The sequence below is a fragment of the Mytilus galloprovincialis genome, chromosome 14, assembly GCF_965363235.1.
Source record: "Mytilus galloprovincialis chromosome 14, xbMytGall1.hap1.1, whole genome shotgun sequence".
NCBI classification, from domain to species: Eukaryota; Metazoa; Mollusca; class Bivalvia; order Mytilida; family Mytilidae; genus Mytilus; species Mytilus galloprovincialis.
This window is the reverse complement of record NC_134851.1, coordinates 1848577-1875997: the sequence shown is the minus strand read 5'-3', so window position 1 is coordinate 1875997 and position 27421 is coordinate 1848577. Positions and strand designations below refer to the sequence as shown.

Genomic DNA, 27421 nt, shown 5'->3' with positions numbered 1-27421 from the left:
AATTACTTGTAAAGTTTATAAAATGTCATTGACAATCATTCAGCAGAAATTCCTCTAACCCCAACATCAGGATGGATTCTTCGCCAAAACTAGACAGCCAGAACTGAAGTAGAAAAAAGTGATGAATAAATAAGACTACGTATAACCAAACTTTGCATTTGGAAGATTAAAGTAACAATTTAGAATATTTAAAAGCAATTATTTAACATAAAAATCATCCAATTACAAACATTTCAACACTAGTTTCCTAGATGAAGGACATGTAATCTAGTATAGTTTTTTTAAATAAAGAAACTCAATGCGCTTTGTAAAAATAAATGAATACCTTCATGCGGTCAGATTATTCGAGTGTTAAAATACTACAAAAGTGCTTATTTACCACTTGTTCTACAACTTAACATGGGGAACACAGATAAAAAAAATATTATGTCAAAGGGAAGTAATCAGTTTTTTTCAAATGATTTTATATACTTTATGAGGAGAAATATGTGCAAAATGTGATGTAAATGGGGAGAATATGTATGCCTTTCATTGATATCATAACTCTAAAGTGTAATTTCTATTGTTTCTTTCAATCTGCACACAAAAACTGATTTTTACCATATACCCCATGCTTCCTCTCACAGTACACTCAGTGCATCCTTGATAGCCGCAGCTAAGATAGAAATTTGTGTAAAAAACAACTTCAAATGCTTCCAAAAGCCTTACATTACATAAACATTTACAGGAAATGAGTTTGTTGATTATTGTGTGGCCTTGGACAAGTACAGTGAAAGAGTGCATATTTTCCTATAAGGGACTTTTTTACTTCTTTTCCCACTTTGTTTGTAATAAACATGTAAGGTATCCAATTTTCAAGTTCCAGTTTCAATACAACATTCATAAATGCTGAATTTGTAAAGATAGAGCAAAATTTATACTACAGCCCATACTGCGGCCAATGTATATTTGATACATAAAGTTATAGACCAATAATATGCTCAGTTTGGTCCCTATGGTGAAACAATCCGGGTTTGGTATGGTCATTATTGGCGTCTGGCAATCTAAATTGGGGGTAGGGGTCGATTAAATATTTTTTTGGCCTACGTACACATATTTTAGTATAAATAAAGATTCAGGCATGTAAAATACACCATAAGCATTTGTTTGGGCTATAATATACCCCAATGCCTGGGCGGTGCTAGGGGAAGATTTTTACTCTTATGGGTAGTTGTCTTTATGTTGGTTTTTCTAGGCTTTTATGGGGGTTCATCGTCTTTTACGCTTAATAAAGCACCTATTTATATACAAATACAAATATACCAATATTTTATTGGCACAAACACAATTACAATAATTGGGAAAGGCCCATATTTCAGTGCATTACAACAATGAATACAGCATACTAGTAGTTAAATATGTTATAATTAAGAAGCTAATACCTCGTTTCTAAATACACCAGACATGTATATATAAGAACAATATTGAAAAACACATGTTAAAGTTATCCAAGGCCTCTACGATGAAAATGACACCTTGAGATGATTCATTGCTAGAAAAAAAGACCTTTTAACCATTGTTAACGGAGTCGTATATATCGGTTTATTAAATATATCTTTTTAACTAAGAAAGTTGGTTTTATATAATTTAACCAAAAATTAAGGTATTTTACACTTTATCTATTTCATAAATAAAAAGCAATATATATATATCAGTTTATATATAATTAATTGATATTATATATGATTAAAGACCGTGAACTCTTAAGTTCTATGTTTGAAGCAAGCGCATAGGTCATCATATATACGTCTTCAAATTTCGAAGTGTCGGCATTTCACAAAAATTAACGCAACTGAGCTAATTTTTGGTGCATCTGAAAGATAATGTAAAAGCCTTTAAGAATAATACCATAATTCAATGAACAAATAAGTTTTTTTCTTAGAAAAAAAATATCGTTAAAGTTTATGTATGCAGGGAAATGCATACTTAAACCCCGTGCCTACTTTGGTGAAATGCTGACTTATACGGAATTTATAAATGTATTGGTTGTTCTAAAAATAGAATAATCTAAAAATACGCAATTCTACTTTCTACTTACAATATAGTAACTGTGTATAAAGACGATGATTATCTGATTATACATAGAGGGATGACTTCAGACCTTTTTATGTCACATAAGTATTAAGGAATCACCCTATACAAAGAGGAATGACCTCAGGTCTTTGTATGATACATAACTATCAGGGAATCATCCTATACATAGAGGGATGACCTCCGGTCTTTGTATGATAGATAACTATCAGGGTATCATCATATACATAGAGGGATGACTTCAGGTCTTTGTATGATACATAACTATCAGGGAATCATCCTATACATAGAGGGATGACCTCAGGTCTTTGTATGATACATAACTATCAGGGAATCATCCTATACATAGAGGGATGAATTCAGGTCTTTATATGATACATTACTATCAAGGAATCAGCCTATACATAAAAGGATGACCTCAGGTCTTTGTATGATACATTACTATCAGGGAATCATCCTATAAATAGAGGGATGACCTCCGGTCTTTATATGATAGATTACTATCAAAGTATCATCATATACATAGAGGGATGACCTCAAGTCTTTGTATGATACATTACTATCAAGGAATCATTCTATACATAGAGGGATGACCTCAGGTCTTTATATGATACATTACTATCAGGGAATCATCTTATACAAAGCGGAATGACCTCAGGTCTTTGTATGATACATTACTATCAGGGAATCATCCTATAAACAGAGGGATTACCTCAGGTCTTTGTATGATAGATTACTATCAGGGTATCATCCTATACATAGAGGGATGACCTTAGGTCTTTGTGTGATACATTACTATCAGGGAATCATCCTATACATAGAGGGATGACTTCAGGCCTTTGTATGATAAATTACTATCAGGGAATAATCCTATACATAGAGGGATGACCTCAGGTCTTTGTATGATATATTACTATCAGGGAATCATACTATACATAGAGGGATGACTTCAGGTCTTTGTATGATACATTACTATCAAGGAATCAGCCTATACATAGAGGGATGACCTCAGGTCTTTGTATGATACATAACTATCAAGGAATCATCCTATACATAGAGGGATGACCTCAGGTCTTTGTATGATACATTACTATCAAGGAATCATCCTATACATAGAGGGATGACCTCCGGTCTTTGTACGATTCATTAATATCAAGGAATCATCCTATACATCGAGGGATGACCTCAGGATTGTGTATGATACATTACTATCAGAGAATCATCCTATGCATAGAGGGATGACCTCAGGTCTTTGTATGATACATTACTATCAGAGAATCATCCTATACATAGAGGGATGACCTCAGGTCTTTGTATGATACATTACTATCAAGGAATCAGCCTATACATAGAGGGATGACCTCAGGGGTTTGTATGATACATTACTATCAAGGAATCGCCTATACGTAGAGGAATGACTTCAGGTTTTTGTATGATACATTACTATCAGGGAATCATTCTATACATTGAGGGATGACCTCATGTCTTTGTATGATACATTACTACCAAGGATTCATCCTATTCATGGAGGATGACTTCAGGTCTTTGTATGATACATTACTATCAGGGAATCATCCTAAACATAGAGGGATGACCTCAGGTCTTAGTATGATACATTACTATCATGGAGTCATCCTATTCATAAAGGGATGACCTCAGGTCTTTGTATGATACATTACTATTAGGGAATCATCCTATGCATAGAGGGATGACCTCAGGTCTTTGTATGAGACATTACTATCAGGGAATCATCCTATACATAGAGGGATGACCTCATGTCTTTGTATGATACATTACTATCAGGGAATCATCCTTTACATAGGGGGATGACCTCAGATCTTTGTATGATACATTACTATCAGGGAATCATCCTATACATAGAGGGATGACCTCAGGTCTTTGTATGATACATTACTATCAGGGAATCATCCTATACATAGAAGGATGACCTCAGGTCTTTGTACGATACATTACTATCAGGGAATCATTCTATACATAGAGGGATGACTTCAGGTCTTTGTATGATACATTACTATCAAGGAATCATCCTATACATAGAGGGATGACCTCAGGTCTTTGTATGATATATTACTATCAGGGAATCATACTATACATAGAGGGATGACCTCAGGTCTTAGTATGATACATTACTATCATGGAGTCATCCTATTCATAGAGGGATGACCTCAGGTCTTTGTATGATACATTACTATTAGGGAATCATCCTATACATCGAGGGATGACCTCAGGTCTTTGTATGATACATTACTATCAGGGAATCATCCTTTACATAGGGGGATGACCTCAGGTCTTTGTATGATACATTACTATCAGGGAATCATCCTATACATAGAGGGATGGCCTCAGGTCTTTGTATGATACATTACTATCAGGGAATCATCCTATACATAGAGGAATGACCTCAGGTCTTTGTACGATACATTACTATCAGGGAATCATCCTATACATAGAGGGATGACCTCAGGTCTTTGTATGAGACATTACTATCAGGGAATCATCCTATACATAGAGGGATGACCTCAGGTCTTTGTATGAGACATTACTATCAGGGAATCATCCTATACATAGAGGGATGACCTCAGGTCTTTGTACGATTCATTAATATCAAGGAATCATCCTATACATCGAGGGATGACCTCAGGTCTGTGTATGATACATTACTATCAGAGAATAATCCTATGCATAGAGGGATGACCTCAGGTCTTTGTATGATACAATACTATCAGAGAATCATCCTATACAAAGAGGGATGACTTCAGGTCTTTGTATGATACATTACTATCAAGGAATCATCATATACATAGAGGGATGACCTCAGGTCTTTGTATGATATATTACTATCAGGGAATCATCCTATACATAGAAGGATGATCAGGTCTTTGTGTGATACATTACTATCAGAGAATCATCCTATACATAGAGGGATGACTTCAGGTCTTTGTACGATACATTACTATCAAGGAATCATCCTATACATAGAGGGATGACCTCAGGTCTTTGTATGATACATTACTATCAAGGAATCATCCTATACATAGAGGGATGACCTCAGGTCTTTGTTTGATACATTACTATCAAGGAATCAGCCTATACATAGAGGGATGACCTCAGGTCTTTGTATGATACATAACTATCAGGGAATCATCCTATACATAGAGGGATGACCTCAGGTCTTTGTTTGATACATTACTATCAAGGAATCAGCCTATGCATAGAGGGATGACTTCAGGTCTTTGTATGATACATTACTATCAGGGAATCATCCTATACATAGAGGGATGACTTCAGACTTTTTTATGTCACATTAGTATCAAGGAATCAGCCTATACAAAGAGGAATGACCTCAGGTCTTTGTATGATTCATTGGTATCAGGGAATCATTTTAAACAAATGGGATGACCTCAGGTCAATGATGATAGCGTCTGGCGTATATACAAAATTTAGTCCTGGTATCTATGATGAGTTTATTTACTATTAGGGAATCATCTATAGAGGGATATTGAAATTTTTATATCGTAACATATATTGTATTCGGTTACTCGTGTACCTCTAGTCACCATACACAACGAATGTACTCAATAACCTCTGCTTACTAAACAACGACATTGCATTTTGTTACTGTTGATTACCTTGTACATTCTCTTTAGTCTGTGTCCAGTCAGACGCAGGCAGTTAATTGCAACTTGTTCTCGTTGTTTTTCATGAATTTTTTTGTTATATATTTGGCCGTTAGTCTTCTTAATTGAATTGTTTTATATTTTTATATCAGGGCCTTTTAAAGTCGACAATCCGGTATCAGTTTTTCTCTTTGTTGAAAGCCGTATGGATGCCTATTATTTTAACTTTGGTGGATAGTTGTCTCATTGGCAATCATACCACATCTCCTAATTGTATATTTATATGTATATATAATTTAATTGTTCTGGTTGTATTAAATTAAAAGGACATTTCCCAAATATCTGCAGTCATGAGCAACTGTTGATGTTTTTATTTTTATTCTTTTGTAGAATTGGAAAGACCATCAAAGAGGTAGAGAGAGGAATAAAGGTTTGGTATACATCATTGGTTCACCACAAACAGATAGTATTGTTACATGTATGTAGAATTCCATACATTTCAAAGAGGCCATGTGAGCTAATAAAAAACAATGTCATAGCACAAATATTGCGAAAATCAAAACTAGAATCGTATATTTTTTATTTCGTCTGTATCAATCTAACTGTACAAAAAATATTGGTCATAATGCAAATGAAGATTCTATTTACAAATTATTTGCTGCAATATATATGTTTATATGTACATATGTGAAATAAGATAACTCAGCAAGTTGATCATGTTGATTAACAAAATATAGAAAAAATATAAACTTCTGTATTTCAAAAGGAGAAAAGATTTCATAACAATAAAAATAATTAAAATCAAATTCAAATTTTATGTTTATAAACATGATAATATGAAAATGGAGGTGGTTTGATAGAGCCATTAGTTCATTTTGTAGTTTGACCATGAATTTTGAAATACCTATACAGTAAAACTCTTGTTGTGTATTCAAAAGTTGATACTGTAAACCAACTTATTTTCGCGGATACTTTATTTCGCGTTTTATCCTTTCTTTACCACTTCGCGGCTATTTAATATCGCAATTTTCTAATTAACTTGATGAAGTTTAATAAGGAAAGATCCAAGGTTTACATATTCGCGACGATTTATCTTCGCGTTATTTTTCTACTCGCGAAAGTCGCGAAAATAAATCGCTCGCGAAAATAAGTTGGTTTACAGTAATTAGAACTCAAAATGAGACTGTTTATGAGTTTTTATTTTGCACTTATTATTAGAAGTGTGACAAAATGCAGTTAACAACAAATAAGTAAGAAAAAATGCAACAATACTAAAACTGATTCAAATTATAGGTGCCAAAACAATGGCATTACAGTTACCATACCTTTGGCGAATTGTTTATATCTATTGATATAAGCTCCCTTTAGAATTTTATAAATTTTACATTTCAAAGTTATGGGGTTTACTCACAGTAAAACCTAGTAAGATAATATAATTGAAAAAATTAAAACATTTTTTACTTCAAAATTCATTAATATGTATAAATAAAATTGCCATTAAATGTGTATATGAACTAATAAGAATAACAAAATGAATAGTATAACAAAAGAAAATTGAAACAGTAAAAATATAAACATACTAATGGGTGGAATCAGAAAAAATGAAGCAAAAGTGTGACATGGGGGATCCAATTTCAAACTTAATATTCTGTATTTCTTTTTGTCTTGCCCTATTACCAATACTTTAAATTTTATAATTCCAAAGTTTCAGGCCGAACGAAACAGACACATTGAATAATCTTAAATCTTAATAGCATACATCTCAAAAATATTTAACAGAAACCATACTACTTAAAAACAAGTTTGGTAATAAAACAGTCAAGAAAACATTGCTCAGACCTTTTCCAAATGAAAGTCAATATAAAAAGGAAAATTTTAAAACCAAAATTTCCATCTTTTCTGCTAAATCATATAATAACAATCAAATTGAATAGCTTAATTTGAAAAAAATAATAGTAACTAGTGATTGAAGTTTTTGCCAATAAAAAGAATCTTAATATATTTCAGTTACAATAGTAAACTTTGAAAGCCCTGAGATTTTGTGATCATTTGCAAAAAACAAAATGTCATTTCATTGTACCGTTTTAATGTAATTGTATGTAGAAAAAGCCTTCTATTTTCAGTATTTTGTCACACTCCTGACATATTTTATAAAGATTGAAAAATGCTTTAAACTTTCACAAAAAATCACTAAACACATTGCTATATCATTGATTTCAATTTCTGATATCTTTACCCATAGAACAGGACTTTCTTTTTAGGACCATTTAAAAAAAAACACAAAGAGAGGCACCCCAAAATGTCAGGAGTGTGACAACTGTCTTTAAACATCTACCAAAGAATACAAAGGACTTAAATGTTTTTTATTTTTTATTTTTCAGAAGTGGCTATTCCAAAGAGAAGAAAAAAAATCATTACCACTGTGATATGTTTATATCATAGATGTGGGAGTGCATTATATATGTCAGGAGTGTGACGCTTTTTTAAGGCATTTTCTGTCAATTCATAATTTCACAAGAACAAGTTCCACAAGTTTCTTTGTGTAAGAAATGTTAAAACCAAGTAATATTCATATCATTTACCTCTTAAATGTGTTATTTATCATGATTGTTTTGGCACAATCAGTTTTAATTAGTCATTTTTCTGTTTTTTGTGCACTGAGTAATGCAAATTTATCAAAGGAAATAAGTGTGTACAACTATAATATCATATAGGAAAGTGAGGAAATGAATTTTGTACAAAATAGAACAATTATTTTGATTTAAAATGGTATATTTAAAGATGTTTCAAGGATTAACCATTCAGATGTAATTCGTCACACTCCTGACATGAATTTAACAATTTAAGAAAAATATGAAAATTAGCTTTATTTTTAGGACAGATAATTGAAAGACAGCTAGTAAAATGAAGAAACTTTTGGTAAACCTTCCATTCTTTAAAACATCTACCAGATTTGCTGAAATAAGCAGGGCAAAATTTTCTAGAAGAAATGATTCAAAGAAAGAGACTTCGAATGAGAGAACTCGCAAATACTGGCTGAATCTGAAATTAAAAATTGATCAGAGGAAGTTGGACCATCTTAAAATAAAAACCTATAAAACCAAGCTAACAAAAAAAAGCTTTAAGAAAGAAGAACTTCAAATTCCAAATTTTATAAACAATATAAAGAAAAACAAAGGCAGTGGCAGAGAAACAGTAGAAAAAAAGGAAGAAAGATAAAAAAAAGAAGTTGGGTTGAATAAGGACTTAGAATCGAACAAAAACAGCTCAAAAATTAAAATGAGAACAGATCTGTGACTGTGTCAGATTCCAGATCTACAGTGAGAAAACCTGCACAACAAACAAGAAAACAATTGCCACAAAACAAAAATGCTTATCAAAGTAAATGATCCCTTCTAGAAGGCCCTTCTGGGTGTAGCAATTTTTATGATGTGTTTCAAAGAACTCGTTCAAGCATTTGGGTTTTGTGGCAGTTGTTTTCTTGTGTGTTGTGCAGGTTTTCTCACTGTAGATCTGGAATCTGACACAGTTACAGATCTGTTCTCATTTGAATTTTTGAGCTGTTTTTGTTCCATTCTAAGTCCTTATTCAACCCAACTTCTTTTTTATCTTTCTTCCTTTTTTTCTACTGTTTTTCTGCTACTGCCTTTGTTTTTCTTTATATTGTTTATCAAATTTGGAATTCAAAGTTCTTCTTTCTTTAAGCCTTTTTTTGTTAGCATGGTTTTGTAGTTTTTTATTTTGTTTAAGATTGTCCAACTTCCTCTGATAATTTTTTAATTTTATATTCAGCCAATATTTGCGGGTTTTCTCTTTCCAAGTCTCTTTCTTTGAATCATTTCTTCCAGATAATTTTGCCTGGCTTATGTCAGCAAGTCTAGTGGATGTTTTAAGGAATGGAAGATTTACCAAAAGTTTCTAAATTACTAGCTGTCTTTCAACTATCTGTCCTAAAAATAAAGCTAATTTTCATATTTTTCTTAAATTGTTAAATTCATGTCAGGAGTGTGACGAATTACATCTGAATGGTTAATCCTTGAAACATCTTTAAATATACCATTTAAATTCAAAATGATTGTTCTATTTTGTACAAAATTCATTTCCTCACTTTCCTATATGATTTTATAGTTTTACACACTTATTTCCTTTGATAAATTTGCATTACTGTGCACAAAAAATAGAAAAATGACTAATTAAAACTGATTGTGCCAAAACAATCATGATAAATAACACATTTAAGAGGTAAATGATAGGAATATAACTTTGTTTTAACATTTCTAACACAAAGAAACCTGTTGAACTTGTCCTTGTGAAATTATGAATTGACAGAAAATGCCTTAAAAAAAGCGTCACACTCCTGACATATATAATGCACTCCCACATCTATGATATAAACATATCACAGTTGTAATAAATTTTTTTCTTCTCTTTGGAATAGCCACTACTGAAAAATAAAGAAGAAGAACATATTTAAGTCCTATGTATTCTTTGGTACATGTTTAAAGACAGTTGTCACACTCCTGACATTTTTGGGTGCTTGTATAGAAGTTAATCCAATATGTGAATTATGCACCTCAGGATGTCTGTATAGCCTTTTATGGATAGCTTATACATGTATACAATAAATACTTACCAGTTTTACACACAAATACTCCTTTAAAATACAACCATAACACTTTAATTTAGAAATTATCAAATTTTGCCAATATTAATTTTTGGTACATACCTTTTCACAATGTATATTTATTTACATAATATTTGTGCAATGATAACACCAATCTATAATCTACAAAACCTAGTATTGAAGAATGATTATAAACCATCTTCATATACATGCATTCATCATAATAATTTTTACTCAACATGTAAATTATTAAAAAAAAATCCTGTCACACAAAAAGCGTCACACTCCTGACAAATTTGACATGTTTTTTTAATAAAACTTTTGGCTGGTACAAGATATCTAAATGAAATTTGGCTGCAAGTTAGCTGGTATTGAACTTGTTGGTTTGACATTTAATTTACTTTCCTAAATATAATGGGGGAAACAATATGCCCCAATATGTTAAAATCTTCATTTTTTCTGATTCCACCCTAATTTAGATTGACACATTTGTAAAATGCAATACATTTGTTTCAAGTTAACACTATTCAAGATGGTTTGCACTTGTTGACAGACCTAAAAGCAAAAAGTGCATACATAATTAACTTAAATTTCTGTATTTGTAAAAAACATGACAGAAGACACCATGTTCTTCATTTAGAAAAAGTTTAAGGAATGAATTAAACATTCTTCTTTTAAAAAATTGCACATTTCTTTAAAAATATAGGCAGATAGTTTTCTGCTACAATCCAACATGGCAGACATTTGATATACCTTAAGCAAATAAATAAAATAGTGTGGACATAATGTGTTTGTGGTAGGTTTTAAATTTTGGATTTTTTTATACTCAGATATGATTGGTAATAATATTAATTTTGTAATCAGGAATGCATTTGACACAAGTTCTTCATTGACAAGATATAATCCTTATTTTAAAGAGTATTTCACAAAATGGGTGCTGTGCATTCTTTCAATAATTGGAACAAATAATTTTAAACAATGACTAACTTGTGAAATTTAACCAATACATTTAAAAAAAGACTGCATTTGACATCTTTTCACATATATTATTCAAATAGTAGTCACAGTACTAATTGATATTTTATAGATATAGGAAGATGTGGTGTGAGTGCCAATGAGACAAATCTCCATACAAATAACAATTTAAAAAGTAAACCATTATAGGTTAAAGTACGGCCTTTTTGCAAACATGATTCATTCATTAGTTGTTGCTGCAATTAATTGGAAACTAGCTTACAGTAACTGTGAGTACTCTTAGATCAGTACTTTATGTCTTTAGTGTTTTTGTTTGTTGTTTCATGCTTTGTGTCTACTTAAATATCTCATGTGTCAAGCCTTTTTATAAGATGTTTAGTTTAATTTTGTGATGATGTTAAACCACTGTCCTGGCTTAGAGGAGGGTTGAACCCTGTTCAAATTCAGGAGACTTTAATTCAGAGGTTATGTTTTTTTTACTGTCTCAAGGTAACATAATTTCAAGACTGTAATTCAGTGGTTGCACTTGTCTAATACATATGTTTCTGGTTATTGTTTTGTTTTACTTTTTATCAGATTAGGGTCTTTTATAGCTTGCTTTCAACTATGGATTTCTATTTACTTAAACTAAAGTTATAGTGCGAAAACCAAGAAAATGCTTATTTGGGCCTTTTCTGGCCCCTAATTCTTAAAATCTTGGGACAAAAACTCCCTAAATCAATCCCAACCTTCCTTTTGTGGTCATAAACCTTGTGTATAAATTTCATTGATTTCTATTTACTTATACTCAAGTTATTGTGCGAAAACCGAGAATAATGCTTATTTGGGCCCTTTTTTGCCACCTAATTCCTAAAATCTTGGGACCAAAACTCCCAAAATCAATCCCAACCTTCCTTTTGTGGTCATAAACCTTGTGTTAAAATTTCATAGATTTCTATTCACTGTTACTAAAGTTAGAGTGCGAAAACTAAAAGTATTCAGACGACGACAAAGACGACAATTTCAATGTTGACATTATTTTCCTTTTAATTAGTGAAAACGCCTAGTTCATTATCTTCGCTAGCCAAGGGTTACCATCAACTCCCGTTCTCTTCACCCTTGGTGGATTGAGCAAAGATTTGTGATAACAATGTTGCGCCATCTATCGGAAGATTAAAGTCACACCCATTCCGAATACATTATTCTTGACCAATGGTAGAATTTAAACTCTTCAATTTGGAGGTAAAAACATGTAGATTCTACACACTTGGTAAAGCCGGGAAACGAAAAATATATGTCAACATTCATGCATTTGTGCATGAGACATACACACAGGAACTTCTAATAGTTGATTAAAAACCTTCAAGTTGTCAATTAATATATTCACATGTTTAGGGATGTAATTAGACTTGTTGCACAATAAACACGTGGCAACTGTTTACAAACACGTCTTACATTTACACGTGTTCATGTAATAAGCGCTTTTTGATTGGATGCAGCGAGTTTCGACTGCAACCAATAAAAATCCTTACCTTGTGTTTCCGAAATTTTATCTCAATCCGCCAAGGGTGAGGAGAACGGGAGTGGATTGTAACCCTTGGCTAGCGAAGATGCTAGTTCATGGGCTTCCATCTATAGATAAGGGGTTAAATTGAAGGTCACATGAATACACTGAAATAGTTCGACTTATTCACTTGCAAGTGAATAACTTGTCAGTGAAAATGGTGATGTTTCTTAGCTTATATTTACAAATTTAAACAAAATCAGCTGCTTATACCTAGTTATTATTTCACTATTTCATTTTTGTTATTAAATGATTGAAAAACAAGAATGTGTCCGCAGTACACGAATGCCCCACTCACACGATCATTTTCTATGTTCAATGGACCGTGAAATTGGGGTAAACACTTTAATTTTGCATTAAAATTTGAAAGATCATATCATAGGGAACATGTGTACAAAATTTGAAGTCGATTGGACTTCAACTTCATCAAAAACTACCTTGACCAAAAACTTTAACCTGAAGTGGGACAGACGGACGAACAGACGGACGGACGGACGGACGAACGGACGCACAGACCAGAAAACATAATGCCCCTCTACTATCGTAGGTGGGGCATAAAAATAAAAATCATATTTTTGCCCCTTTCATGTTTTTAACTAGCAGGCTGTGGTTCATTTTATCCCAGTATCTAAATACATTACCACTTAATCATCTATCTATACAAATTCTAATGTGAAGCAAATATCAATGAATCTTTAAACATTTAATGTGCACTAATTGTTTAATCTCATTATTGACTGAATCAAACTATTTCTATCATCTTTTACAAGGATATCTTTTGACTCTGAATAATATATAGTTGCTCTGTGCTTATCAACTTCTTTCATATCTGCAACACCAGGTCCTAGGGTACGAACATGGTTTAAACTTATATGGAGTAATGTAAAATATATCTAAAATAAAAAAGTAATTCATTGTTAACTAAATTTGATTTTATAGCCTTAGAAGCAACAAGCATTCCAAGAGTGTTGTATGGGAATACATATTCCTCACTGTATAAATGGAACAAAATCATTTTCAAAACGCTCTACTGGATCTATATAACTTGTCATGGTGCAAACTTTTATAACAAACACCTAGTCAATATTTTCAGGACCAATGAAAAAAAGTGTGGAAACTAATTATTTGACTGAATTTTTCAACGGCCAATAACTCTGCACAAGATCATTAGACAGTGAAAACAGTGTACGTGATCTGTAACCTGTCTCTTTAAAACTACATAAACCTATTATCAAATAAATATCTTAAAGCATGACCAAGAAGAGACTCTAAAGAGCCTGTGTTGCTCACTTAAGTCTATGGGTATATCATACATAAAGCACGCTCTCCAACATGTCAGCCATCGATGTTTGTTCTTTTTTTAAGTAAATACATTAATGATGCATGCGATGATTGTGGCCAAGTTTGTTTAAAATTTGTCTTAGTAGTTTCAGAGAAGATTTTTATAAAAGAAGACAAAAATTTGAAAAACATGTTAGCATGAATACTTTCCAAACTTACAACCATTCCAAACATCAAATATAGTAGACCTATTGCATACAGTATAAGAAAAACAGAGCAAAACACAAAAACTTAACTGTAACCACTGAACCATGAAAATGAGATCAAGGTCAGATGACACCTGCCAGTTGGACATGTGCACCTTACAGTCCTTCCATACACCGAATATACTAGACCTATTGCTTATAGTATCTGAGATATGGACTTGACCACCAAAACTTAACCTTGTTCACTGATCCATGAAATGAGGTTGAGGTCAAGTGAAAACTGTCTGACAGGCATGAGGACCTTGCAAGGTATGCACATACCAAACATAGTTATCTTATTTTTATAACAAGAGAGAATTAAACATTACAAAAAATCATAATTGTTTTTAAAGAAGTCACTAAAACATGAAAATGAGGTTAAGGACATTGGACATGTGACTTATGGAAACTTCGTAACATGAGGCATTCATATACAAAGTATGAAGCATCCAGGTCTTCTACCTTCTAAAATATAAAGGATAGCTAACACCAGATCACTATCCCTATGTCAAGCTTTCTGCAACAAAAGTCGCAAGCTCCACCAAAACCAAAATTTTGAAGAAATTTCATTCTACCAATAGCTGTTGTGACCATGTCTTTAGACCAATTGGCCAAAATGAAAAGGGATCTCCCACATCAAAAAGAACATAATCCCGAAATATCAAAGCTAAAGGATCATGAGCTAATGAAGTACTTTACAGTACATCTATAGAACATGTCTAGAAATGTGTCTTGTTTGTCAAACTAGAGGCTCTTAAGAGCCTATGTCACTCACCTTGGTCTATATGCATACATGTATTAAACAAAGGACACAGATGGATTCATGACAAAATTGTGTTTTGATGATGGTGATGTGTTTGTAGATCTTACTTTACTGAACATTCTTGCTTCTTACAATTTTCTCTATCTATAATAAACTTGGCCCTTTATTTACAGAGGAAATTTACCAAATTTATGAAGATAATTAAAAATTTACTATAAAGGGCAATAACTCCTTAAGGGTTAAACTGTTGACTTATTTGTAGATCTTACTTTGCTGAACATTATTGCTGTTTACAGTTTATCTATTCAAGATAATAACCAACCAGATGCTCCCCAGGGCACAGCTTTATACGACTGCAGAGGTCTTACCCTGAACAGTTGGGGCAAGTATGGACACAACATTTAAGCTTGATACAGCTCTGAATTTGGATTGTGATTAAATAGTTGAAACAACATAGGTTTCTGACACAGAATGAATGTGGTCTAAGAACTTAAACTTAAAAACTTTAAAATTCTAAATTGGACCTATTATGGTCCAATATCCAAAATCTAAATACATGGTTAGATTCAGTATATCATAAAACCCCAAGAATTCAATTTTTGTTGAAATCAAACAAAGTTTTTATTTTGGATCCTGATTTGGACCAACTTGAAAACTGGGCCCATAATCAAAAATCTAAGTACATGATTAAATTCAGCATATCAAAGAACCCTTTGAACCTTAATGTAGACCAATTTGAAAACAGGACCAAAAATTAAGAATCTAAATACACGGTTAGATTAAACATATATCAAATAACCCCAATAATTAATTTTTTGATGAAATCAAACAAAGTTTAATTTTGGACCCTTTTGGCCCCTAATTCCTAAAATGTTGGGACCTAAACTCCCAAAATCTATACCAACCTTCCTTTTGTGGTCATGAACCATGTGTTAAAATTCTAAAGATTTCTATTTACTTATACTAAAGTTATTGTGCAAAAACCAAGAAAAATGCTTATTTAGGACCTTTCTTTGGCCCCTAATTCCTAAACTGTTGGCACCAAAACTCCCAAAATCAATCCCAACCTTCCTTTTGTGGTCATTAACTTTGTGTTTAAATTTCATAGATTTCTATTTACTTATACTAAAGTTAGTGTGCAAAAACCAAGAAAAATGCTTATTTGGGACCTTTTTTTTACCCCTAATTCCTAACCTGTTGGGACTAAACTCCCAAAATCAATCCCAACATTCCTTATATGGTCATTAACCTTGTGTTTAAATTTCATAGATTTCTATTTACTTATACTCAAGTTATAATGCGAAAACCAAATGTCTTCGGACAACGACGACAAGGCCAACGTCATACCAATATTCGATCCAAAAATATTCAATTTTTGTGGTCGTTTAAAAACAGCAAAATTTCTTTAAATTGGAGGGCAGCAACCCAATAACCAGTTGTCCAATTCATATGAAAATTTCAGGGCAGATAAATATTGACTTGAGAAACAATTTTACCCATGTCAGATTTGCTCTAAAGGTTACAATACACCATTAGATTTTATGTGCACAGCCATTTTATGAGCATAACATGGTATTCAGAATTAAGAGTATGGCGAATCCTGATTGGTCGATATGTGCGCTGTTTTTTTTCATTATTAGAGACTTCGTGCACTCTGCTTTATACAAAAGGCAAAATAAAAATTATTCCGTAGCCCTAAAGGCACTGAGATGACTTTTCAACGCTAGGACAAGACACATATTTTTAAGGGCAAAATTGATAGGCATGGGAGATAAGTACAAAATACGCTAAGAAAAGCAACGCGAACCTATATTTTTTGGACCAAAAAATACTGTCCTAATAACTTTTCTTTGATTCTAGCAAGGTTTTGTTAAAAAATCAACTTTCTAAAGTCTGTATCTCGAAAAAGGCTACCATTGTCGCCTATGGGGAAATTAATTGTTTATTTTAATCTATATGCTTTGGTTTCAGAGTTATAAGCCAAAATCTACATTGTACCCTTTATGTTCTATTTTTAGCCATGGCTGCCATCTTGGTTGGTTGGCTGGGTCACTGCACACATTTTTTAAACAAGGCCAACATTAAAAATATCTTTGTTTCCCCTCCCTGACTGAGGTTATCAGGGTATGGGTAGGTAGGTAGGCAAATTATTTTATTTTATTTCTTGATATAATTTTTTTTATATTGAATTTTTACAAAATTCAACAGGTAAGATAAGTCAAGAAAAGTGGGGTATTCACTGATTTCAGTGTACATCCCAGTTTTCTGGTGTTAAAAACTGTATACAGGGACCTCCTTTTTTTCCTATTTATTTTATGGTATGAAATCTACAAAAGCACACATTCTTCATGTGATAACAATGTTTAATGAAAGCAAGTTTTTAATTAGTTAAAAAACAAGTTTATTTCAAGTCTAATTTGATGCATAACTCACAACAAAACAACTCCTGTGTTCACCAATTCATACCTTGATCATCAATTATGAGATGACAAAAAGATATGTTAATGACTTGTGATGTTTGTTTTCCTTGATTCTGTATCATATAGACATGTCAATGCAAAAATGCCTCGATTTAAAACGCTTGTTAACTACAGCATCGGAAAGGTATGACAAAAAACCAACACACGTTTACTACAGCATCGGAAAGATATCACCAAAAACCAACATAGCAACAAAAAAAATTTTGGACAAGAATGGCCAATAAAATTTTTCGAGTCCCAGCGATTTTACTGGGTTGGTGGTGGGAGGGGAAACAAACAATATTTTATTTTTGGCCCAAGATACACTAAAAATGATTGTGGATAAGTTTGGTTAAATTTTGCCCAGTAGTTTCAGAGATGACTTTTGTAAAAAATTACAAAAATTTACGAAAAATTGGTTAAAAATGACTATTAAGGGCAATAACTCCTTAAGGAGTCAACCGACCATTTTGGTCATGTTGACTTATTAGTAGATCTTACTTTGCTGATAATTATTACTGTTTAATGTATATCTCTATCTATATTAGTATTCAAGATAACCAAAAACTGCAAAATGTCCTTAAAATTACCAATTCAGGGGCAGCAACCCAACAACTGGTTGTTCATTTCATCTGAAAATTTCAGGGCAGATAGATCTTCACTTGATAAACAATTTTACTCCCATGTCGGATTTGCTTATGCTTTGTTTTTTGAGTTATAAGCCAAAATCTACATTTTACCCCTATGTTCTATTTTTAGCCATGGCGGCCCTCTTGGTTGGTTGGCCGGGTCACCGGACACATTTTAAAACTAGATACTCCAATGGTTAAATTTGGCCCAGTAGTTTCAGAGGAGAAGATTTTTGTAAAAGTTAAAGATGACGACGGCGGACGCCAAGAGATGAGAAAAGCTTAAAAGAAATAACCATTAATACAACTTAATTGTACCATTTTACCTTGGTTCCTACAGCAATCATACCCGGAACATATTCTGTTTCCACAGAATTCCATGCTAAGAGAAGTTCTCCTCCATGTTGACCTAAAGCTTTCTCACTAAGCCAGTGTTGAATATCAGCTTTTGATTTTTTATCGTCTTTATTTTCTTTGTTTTCTTCAGCTTTTGTTATGACAGCTTTCTTCACCTTTACAGATATAAATGCATTGTACAATTTTATTATGTTATTTAATAAACAGAAGATAAATCCATCATAAATAGTCTGATCATTTTCAATAGAAGTGAACATAATTCAGTTATGTTCAGTTACACCTCAGTCCTGGATCATGCAACTTGGTCAATTGATTCCTAAACAAAGATTTGTATGTCTTTTCGAGTTCTAGAAGAAACAAGGCTTCACTTTATATTCATGTTTTGTATTTCCTAAAATACTTTTAATAAGTATTTACGAATTCTACTGATGCAGTTATAACATGCCCTTTTGTAATTTTCATGCCATAAATCAAACTAAAGGCTCAAAAGAGCTTGTGTCACTCACCTTGGTCAATGGGCATATCATAAACAAATAAAAATTTACAAAATTTACAAAATTTATGAAAATTGTTTAAAATTGACTATAAAGGGCAATAACTCCTTAAAGGGTCAACTGACCATTTTGATCATGTTGACTTATTTGTAGGTCTTACTTTGCTGTACATTATTGCTGTTTACAGTTTATCTGTATCTATAATAATATTCAAGATAATAACCAAAAGCTGCAATATTATCTGAAAATTACGAATTCTGGGGCAGCAACCCAACAACGGGATGCCTGATCAGTCTGAAATTTTCAGGGCAGATAGACTTTGACCTAACGAACAAATTAATCACGTCAGAATTTTCAGGGCAGATAGACTTTGACCTAACGAAGAAATTAATCACGTCAGATTTGCTTTAAATGCTTTGGTTTCTGAGATTTTAGCCAAAAACTGCATTTTACCCTATGTACTATTTTTTGCCATGTCGACCATCTTGGTTCGCAGACAGGGTCATTGGACACATTTTTTAAACTACATACCCTAATGATGATTGTGGACCAGTTTCGACGCCGACGACGCTAACGTCATACCAATATACGACCAAAAAATTTTCAATTTTTGTGGTCGTATGAAAATCTAAATACATAATTAGATTCAGCATATATCAAAGAACCCCATATATATTCAATTTTTGTTGAAATCAAACAAAGTTTAATTTTGGACCAACTTAAAAACTGGGTCTATAATCAAAAATCTAAATACATGTTTAGATTCAGCATATCAAACACCCAAGGATTCAATTTTTGTTGATATCAAATAAAGTTTAATTTTGGACATCTTTGACATATTCCCCATTTCCGTTCTCAATTTTATGTTGGCTTGTTCAGCATTATGAGACAATATTGCCACATTTCCATTGTCTATTCCTTAGGTCATTTATGTCTTTCAAATGTTAATATGAAGCATGTATCTCTTGTTCTTGATAATACCCAGAAATTATTGCAGCATTTATTATTGCCATTTGGTCTATTTTGAGAAAAATCCTGTTTAATTTATAGGAAAAAATCAAAATGAGAATTTCAATAATTGATAATAATAACTCTGTAGCATTTTTCGCAATAATAACTAGAGGCTCTTAAGAGCCTATGTTGCTCACCATGGTCTATGTGCATATCAAACAAAGGACACAGATGGATTCGGGACAAAATTGTGTTTTGGTGATGGCGATGTGTTTGTAGATCTTACTTTACTGAACATTCTTCCTAAATGTACTTACAATTTTATCTATCTGTAATGAACTTGGCCCCTTAGTTACGGAGGAAAATATTTTGTAAAAATTTACCAAATTTACCAAATTAATAAAAAATTGTTAACAAGAGGCTGTCACAACGACAGCAAACCGGATTTATTAACATTTATTTGTGTCCTGGCTATATCACAAGAACCATTACTGATGAATGGTGAAAGTGAAAATCGTCAATATCAAATTTGACCTCCATTTTGTCATCAGTATCAACATATTAAAATTTGAAAAGCTTAGATTGAATGGTTCATGAGTAAATGCAACAACCTGAATGGAAACGCCATTTTACGATCTTTCAAGAACCATAACTCCTGAATGGTAAAAGTCAAAATCGTCATTATTGAACTTGACCTCTATTTTGTCATCAGTAACAACATATTAAAATTTCAAAAGCTTTGGTTGAATGGTTCATGAGAAAATGCACGGACACGACGGGAAAAACCATTTTTCAATCTTTCAAGAACCATAACTCCTGAACGGTAAAAGTCAAAATCGTCATTATTGAACTTGACCTCCATTTTGTCATCAGTAACAGCATATTAAAATTTCGGAAGCTTTGGTAGAACAGTTCATGCATAAATGCACGGACACGACTGGAAACTCCATTTTTCAATCTTTCAAGAACCATAACTCCTGAACGGTAAAAGTCAAATTCGTCATTATTGAACTTGACCTCCATTCTTTCATTAGTAACAACATATTAAAATTTGGGAAGCTTTGGTAGAACAGTTCATGCGTAAATGCACGGACAACTCCATTTTTCAATCTTTCAAGAACCATAACTCCTGAACGGTAAAAGTCAAAATCGCCATTATTGAACTTGACCTTTGTATAGTTGTCAGTAATAACATATTAAAATTTTAAAAGCTTTGGTTGAACGGTTCATGAGTTAATGCACGGACAACATTTGATTGCCGCCCGCCCGCCCGACCGCCCGCCGTACATCCCCAAATCAATAACCGACATTTTTGTCACAAAAATCCGGTTAAAAATTTACTATAAAGGGCAAAAACTCCTTAAGGGATCAACTGACCATTTTGGTCATGTTGACTAATTTGTAGATCTATCTTACTTTGCTGAACATTATTGCTTTTTAAAGTTTAGCTCTATCTATAATAGTATTCAAGATAATAACCAAACACAGCAAAATTTCCTTAAAAATTACCAATTGGGGGCAGCAACCCAACAACCAGTTGCCCAATTCATCTGAAAATTCCAGGGCAGATAGATATTGACTTAGTTAACAATTCAACCTCGTGTCAGATTTGCTCTTAATGCTATGGTTTCAGAGTTATAAGCCAAAATCTACATTTTACCCATATGTTCTATTTTTAGTCATGGCGGCCATCTTGGTTTGTTGGCTGGGTCACCGCACACATTTTTAATACTAAATATCCTAATAATGATTGTGACCAAGTTAGGTTAAATTTGGCCCTGTAGTTTTAGAAGAAGATTTTGGTAAAAGATTACACAAATTTAAGAAAAATTGGTAAAAATTGATTATAAAGGGCAATAACTCCTTAAGGGTTCAACTGACCATTTTGGTTATGCTGACTTATTTGTAGATCTTAATCTGCTGTACATTTTTGCTGTTCACAGTTTATCTCTATCTATAATAATATTCCAGATAATAACCAAAAAGAGCAAAATTATGAAAATATTTTATTTTTTGTTCTTGGGGAGAACTTTAGGACTGCCTTTACTCTGTCTTCTTCTTTATGTACCAGCTGTATGTGCCTACTAAGCTGTAGGCAGTATTTGTAGCAAAATATGCAATACTGTGCTGGTTTAGTATTAAAGTTGTTGCTTACAGTTGAAGATAAAGTTGCCTTGCTGTTTTTCTCATATATATATATATATAATATAATTGCTGCCCCCAATTGGTAATTTTGAAGGAAATTTTGCTGTGTTTGGTTATTATCTTGAATACTATTTAGTATTAGGACTCGGAGGTGCGATGGTTACGCTAAAGTGTGATGGTTACGCTGAAGTGCGATGGTCTACGCCGAAGTTTGATGGTCTGTACGCTGAAGTGCGATGGTCTATTTGACGCACGATCGCTAGTTAACCCTACTTTCTAAAGAAGTTCACTTATCATTATAAGTAGATTTTTTCATAGATTTTTTTAATTTGCAATCATTATTGTGTATGGCTGTCCTTAACTAAGTTACATAGTACTCAATGAGAGCTTGTACTCTTCGAATTCCTACATGTGGACATAATTCTAGATTATCATTTTATCTAGACCTACTTGTATACGTTACTTGTTTCTCTCATGAGTGCCTCGTGTATAATAATTTTAATGAAGAGAGTTTGTCTGCAGACTCGAATGTATTGAGAGAATGTCACGCACCATCGTACGTTAAACAGAACCTTTTGTAGATTTCTCCTATCCACCAAAAAAAATCCCCGTTTCGCGTAGTATTAAAATATTATAAGACCCGTATCATGTAACTGCTAGTAGTCCTTTTTTATTTAGTTTATCATTGTCATTTTGCGTATACAATTAGTTAATTTTGGTACCTTTTCTGAAATCGCACACTAACTTCTTTTAAACTGAGATTTACTGTGTGTATTAAAGTTTTTTGATTTTGTTTAATCTACATTGGCTAGAGGTATACATGGTATAGGGGAACGGGGTTGATTTTTCACTAATTATGTTTAAACCCGTTGCATTTTTGCGCCCGTGCAAAGTCAGTAGCCTCTGGCCTTTGTTGGTCTTGTATGTTTTAAAGAGCCAGATCCAATTATTAGGCAATTATATAGGTACAATTTCATGATTTTTTTTAGGTATTAAGGACACACCAAACCAATTTCTATTTTGAGTGAAAAAGTTGTATAAATAACAACATCAACAAAAACATCACTTTGTTTTGGTTTGAAATGTCCTTATCGGGGGATTCCCTGTTTTCCCAACTAAAAACACAGTAAATTCCCCATATTTGACTTTCATCTGTTTTGGGGGGTTAAATAATCTATTTTTCAGACATATCATTATATATAAAAATTGATATATGGAATAAAAAACATTTTTATTTCTTGTTCTAATCCTAAATTTTAATCTTTCAGCACTTTTGGAAAATGGCCCTTCTGTGAAAAAATGACAGAAGGAATTGACCCATGCTCTTTTAGTTCATTTTTATGATTAGGAGTTTAGTATAACATTCATTCTCATTGAATTAGTACACTTATTAGTTTATTGACCAGCTGAAGTCCGTTTGGCTGTGTTAAAGACCCACCCTTTGGTGGACTTCGGTTGGTTTTTTTACTCTTTGGGCCAGTTGTTGTCCCTTTGACACATTCTCCATTTCAGTCTCTTTTTTACATTGACTTAAACATCGACAAGAAAAGCTTAGAAAATGAGGCTTGTGTAGACCATCGCACTTCAGCGTTACCACCATCGCACTTCCGCGTAGCTATCAACAAGATGGCGTCACAATGACACTGTCGCACTTCGGCGTGACCAAAAACACACTTCAGGCTCAGCGTCAAACCATCGCATCTCAGCGTGACCATCGCGGTTCGGAGTACCATCGCGGTTCAGAGTCCTACATATATATATACTTTTTATATGGCCTTCCAACCCTAACATCACAGAAGAGACATTTATTGTCGAAATCCGGATCTGGTGTACTAAAAAAATATTGACACCGTATGTTTGTGGCATAACATCGTGGCCACAAGTTAAATTTTTTTCTGTTTAGTATTAAATTTATATCAAGATCCATTTTGTTACATCTTGTAATCAATTTTATTTGGCAATCGCCAATGGCAGTCAGCAGGGTTAAAGAACATCAGTTGTTCGACCTGTTAGTCAAATGCTTTTTGTTTAAATGTACTTTTTCACTTTTTTGGTCTTTTGGAAAATGTTGTTTGTGCTGTTTTTAGACCCTACTACAACGAAACTCTATCCTGTGTGACTGTCTGTGTGCTGACCAATTGAAATAACATGAAGAAATATATTATATGGAGGATTTCATGTTGGTGACAAAACTCTATCCTGTGTGACTGTCTGTGTGCTGACCAAATGTCCAATAGACCACTTTCGAGTTCATCCGTCACTGGAAAAAACTCGTGAATTATACACGCCTTTATGACGTCATTTACCAGATAGAGGGGGTCACCTGTCTCCCTGCACTATTAACTTTCATCAAGCGCCTTAGTGATTGTCATTGTGCAGGATAAACTAGAAATAATGGTTGTTCTGTAGGTACTTAATGACAATTCCCTAATGACAGCAGTGCTGATTGTCAATTTTGAGAATTCAATTTGCTGAATAATTCTTACAATATAGAATTATAGTTTTCCAACCACTGGCTCAACATTGGAATGGAAGTGACAACGCCCCTAAACGCACGAATGACGTTCACTAAAACCAGAGTTTTTGACGGACGGAAATGCATTGAACTCGAAAGTTGTCTATTGAAATAACATGAAAAAAGACATTATATGGAGGCATTCATGTTGGTGACAAAACTCTATCCTGTGTGACTGTCTGTGTAGATTAATGATTGAAGGAAAATTAAATTTAACACAATTAGAACATAACAACAGGCTATTATTTTAACTTTGAATTATTATTGGGAGGCCACAACCATAGGAGAATCTTAAAATCTTACAATGTATCAATAGGAGACAAGACAGATTTAAATGGGACAAAAGTCATGAAAGTGTAAAAACAAAAGGCTACTCAAAGACATGAATACATTTGTGTACATGTATAATTAATTATAAATGTTCTAAAAGGTAGTTTACCTCTATAATAGACACAACTGATGATGCTGAAGTGATATTCTTTTTCTTCTCCAACACAAGATCAGGAATTGATGTCACTTCAACTGTATCAATTTGCAGTTTAGTTTTATACAGTAATCCTGGTCTAAAATATTTAAATGAAGGCTCTTATAAATGGAATATAATGTAATCCCTTATAAATATCAATATACACATGTATATATATATATATTATATACAGACAATTATGAACAAATGATGTCTTATGAATATAGCAGGTGAACAATTGCTTCCATCTTCACTAATCATGCTTATGTTTGAAAATAATAAGTATTGTGATCTTTAAATCAACACTCCTTTCCTGTTTTTGTTTATACATGTTATATATCACAATTCTTGATTTTATAGAAATAAAAATATTTTTGACTTTTGTTTTCGCTGCCATTAAAAAACAATTGTTGTTAATGTTTGAATAAAATTTATTTTTTAATGTGGTTCAGGTGAAAAATCACCAAATCCTAGTATTTTGTAAGGAAAATTTCTTACACAGGTGTCAGCTGGCAAATTCTTGCAAAACTTGATGTTAAGGATGTGTAAAATGATTCTGGCACTGTCTCTTTTCCCAAGTTGTAATCAGCCATCTTATATATCACACGTTTTACTTCTGTAAGAAAGTCTAAAGCATAGCTACAAATCATAAACCTGAAAAAAATGTAAGTGTAGTAATAAATGTAAGTGTAGTAATAAATGTAAGCATGTAACAAAAATGCTTCAAGTCTGAAAAGACCATATTTTGTACTGGTAGAGCACAGGTTTTACTTAAAAAGACTCTACATAATCTTCACACTACACTTACATGAACATGTAACTGTACTCCTCTTTGGTCTTGACTTTACTGAATAATTCTGATTGAGTACTTGCTAATCTTAGTATATAGATATAAGTAGATGTGGTATGGAATTTTAAAGTACAATGAAGTTATTGTTTAAAAAAAAATCTAGAATTTTCTGTTAGAACTAAATTTAAACTTTTCCAAATCAACTTGAATTACCATAAAAACAAGGGGCTATCTTTATCATATATATATATATATATTAATTCAAATTTATCTGTAGTTTGGTGTATTATTGTCAAATTTAAGGATTTAATTAATAGCTAAACAAAATATAGAATGTTTAGTTCGGAATAAATTCTGGTACTAAATATAAGCCACCTTAAACATGTTAACATTTTTGTATAACTGTTCCAAATCAACTTGGATTTAATTTTCATTAAAGTCATATCTGTTTACAGTTTATTTAAGGCATCAATGTAAATATATCGGAAATTGATGAGACTGTCATTAAAGTGAGAGGGTTAGCGCTATAGAACCAGGTTTAATCCACCATTTTCTACATTTGAAAATGCCTGTACCAAGTCAGGAATATGACAGTTCTTGTCCATTCGTTTTTGATGCGTTTTGTTATTTGATTTTGCCATGTGATTATCATGATTATGGACTTTCCGAATTGATTTTCCTGTAAGTTCAGTAATTTGTGATTTTACTTTGTAAATATAACAGAATTTGATGAGACTGTCATCAAAGTGAGAGGGTTAGCGCTATAAAACCAGGTTTAATCCACCATTTTCTACATTTGAAAATGCCTGTACCAAGTCAGGAATATGACAGTTCTTGTCCATTCATTTTTAATATGTTTTGTTATTTGATTTTGCCATGTGATTACGGTATGGGGACCGTTCACCCTAATAACATGTTCGCCCTGGGTACGTTCGCCCTGAGTTCGTTTGCCCATAGAGGCCGTTCGCCCTACCAAAAAAATATTAATATTCAGGGCATTAAAGTTGAATAAACTTATTCAGATATATCTATTGTAGAGTGGGGTGCTCATTTTTCGCCGGGGACACAATTTCGCCGTTTAAGGATTTTGAGGTGTAAAAACTTCAAAGGATGGCTGAAATGGAAGAAATGTACCGTAAATTATATTTTTATAACAAATATAACATTTTTTTAAACTGAGACAAAATTGCGGGTCCTACCGAAAATGACCGAAAAACGGACAACAATTTTCGGACAATTTCCTGAATAAAAAACATGATTTCAAAGAAGTATTTCTAAGTAAATATTTGACTGAATGCCCTAATTTTAAATTCTTTATACCTTTGAAATGTCTGCTATTCATCTATAATGCAATACATGATTTGATAAAAATTGTTAAAAGCTGCGGTTATTTGGTTTTAAATAGATGTGTAAAAACGGTGAATATGTGTCCCCCATTGACAAAACATCCGGAAATTTCAAACACCCTTTAATCTA

General features: G+C 32.7%; 1 protein-coding gene across 2 annotated transcripts in view; it reads right to left on the bottom strand.

Moving 5' to 3' along the window:
- The window catches only part of LOC143059068 (uncharacterized), a 29760-nt gene continuing 2339 nt past the window's right edge, over positions 1-27421 (bottom strand). The window contains exons 2-5 of one of the 2 annotated variants that reach the window (XM_076232532.1): positions 25654-25809; positions 25129-25252; positions 18554-18739; positions 1-103 (exon numbers count right to left, since the gene is read on the bottom strand). In XM_076232532.1, the coding sequence (XP_076088647.1) occupies positions 26-103; positions 18554-18739; positions 25129-25252; positions 25654-25809 (544 nt within the window). In that variant the 3' untranslated portion in view covers positions 1-25. Of the gene's footprint in view, positions 104-11569; positions 13744-18553; positions 18740-25128; positions 25253-25653; positions 25810-27421 lie in introns of those variants that run through there. The other variant, XM_076232531.1, reaches the window with a different exon arrangement.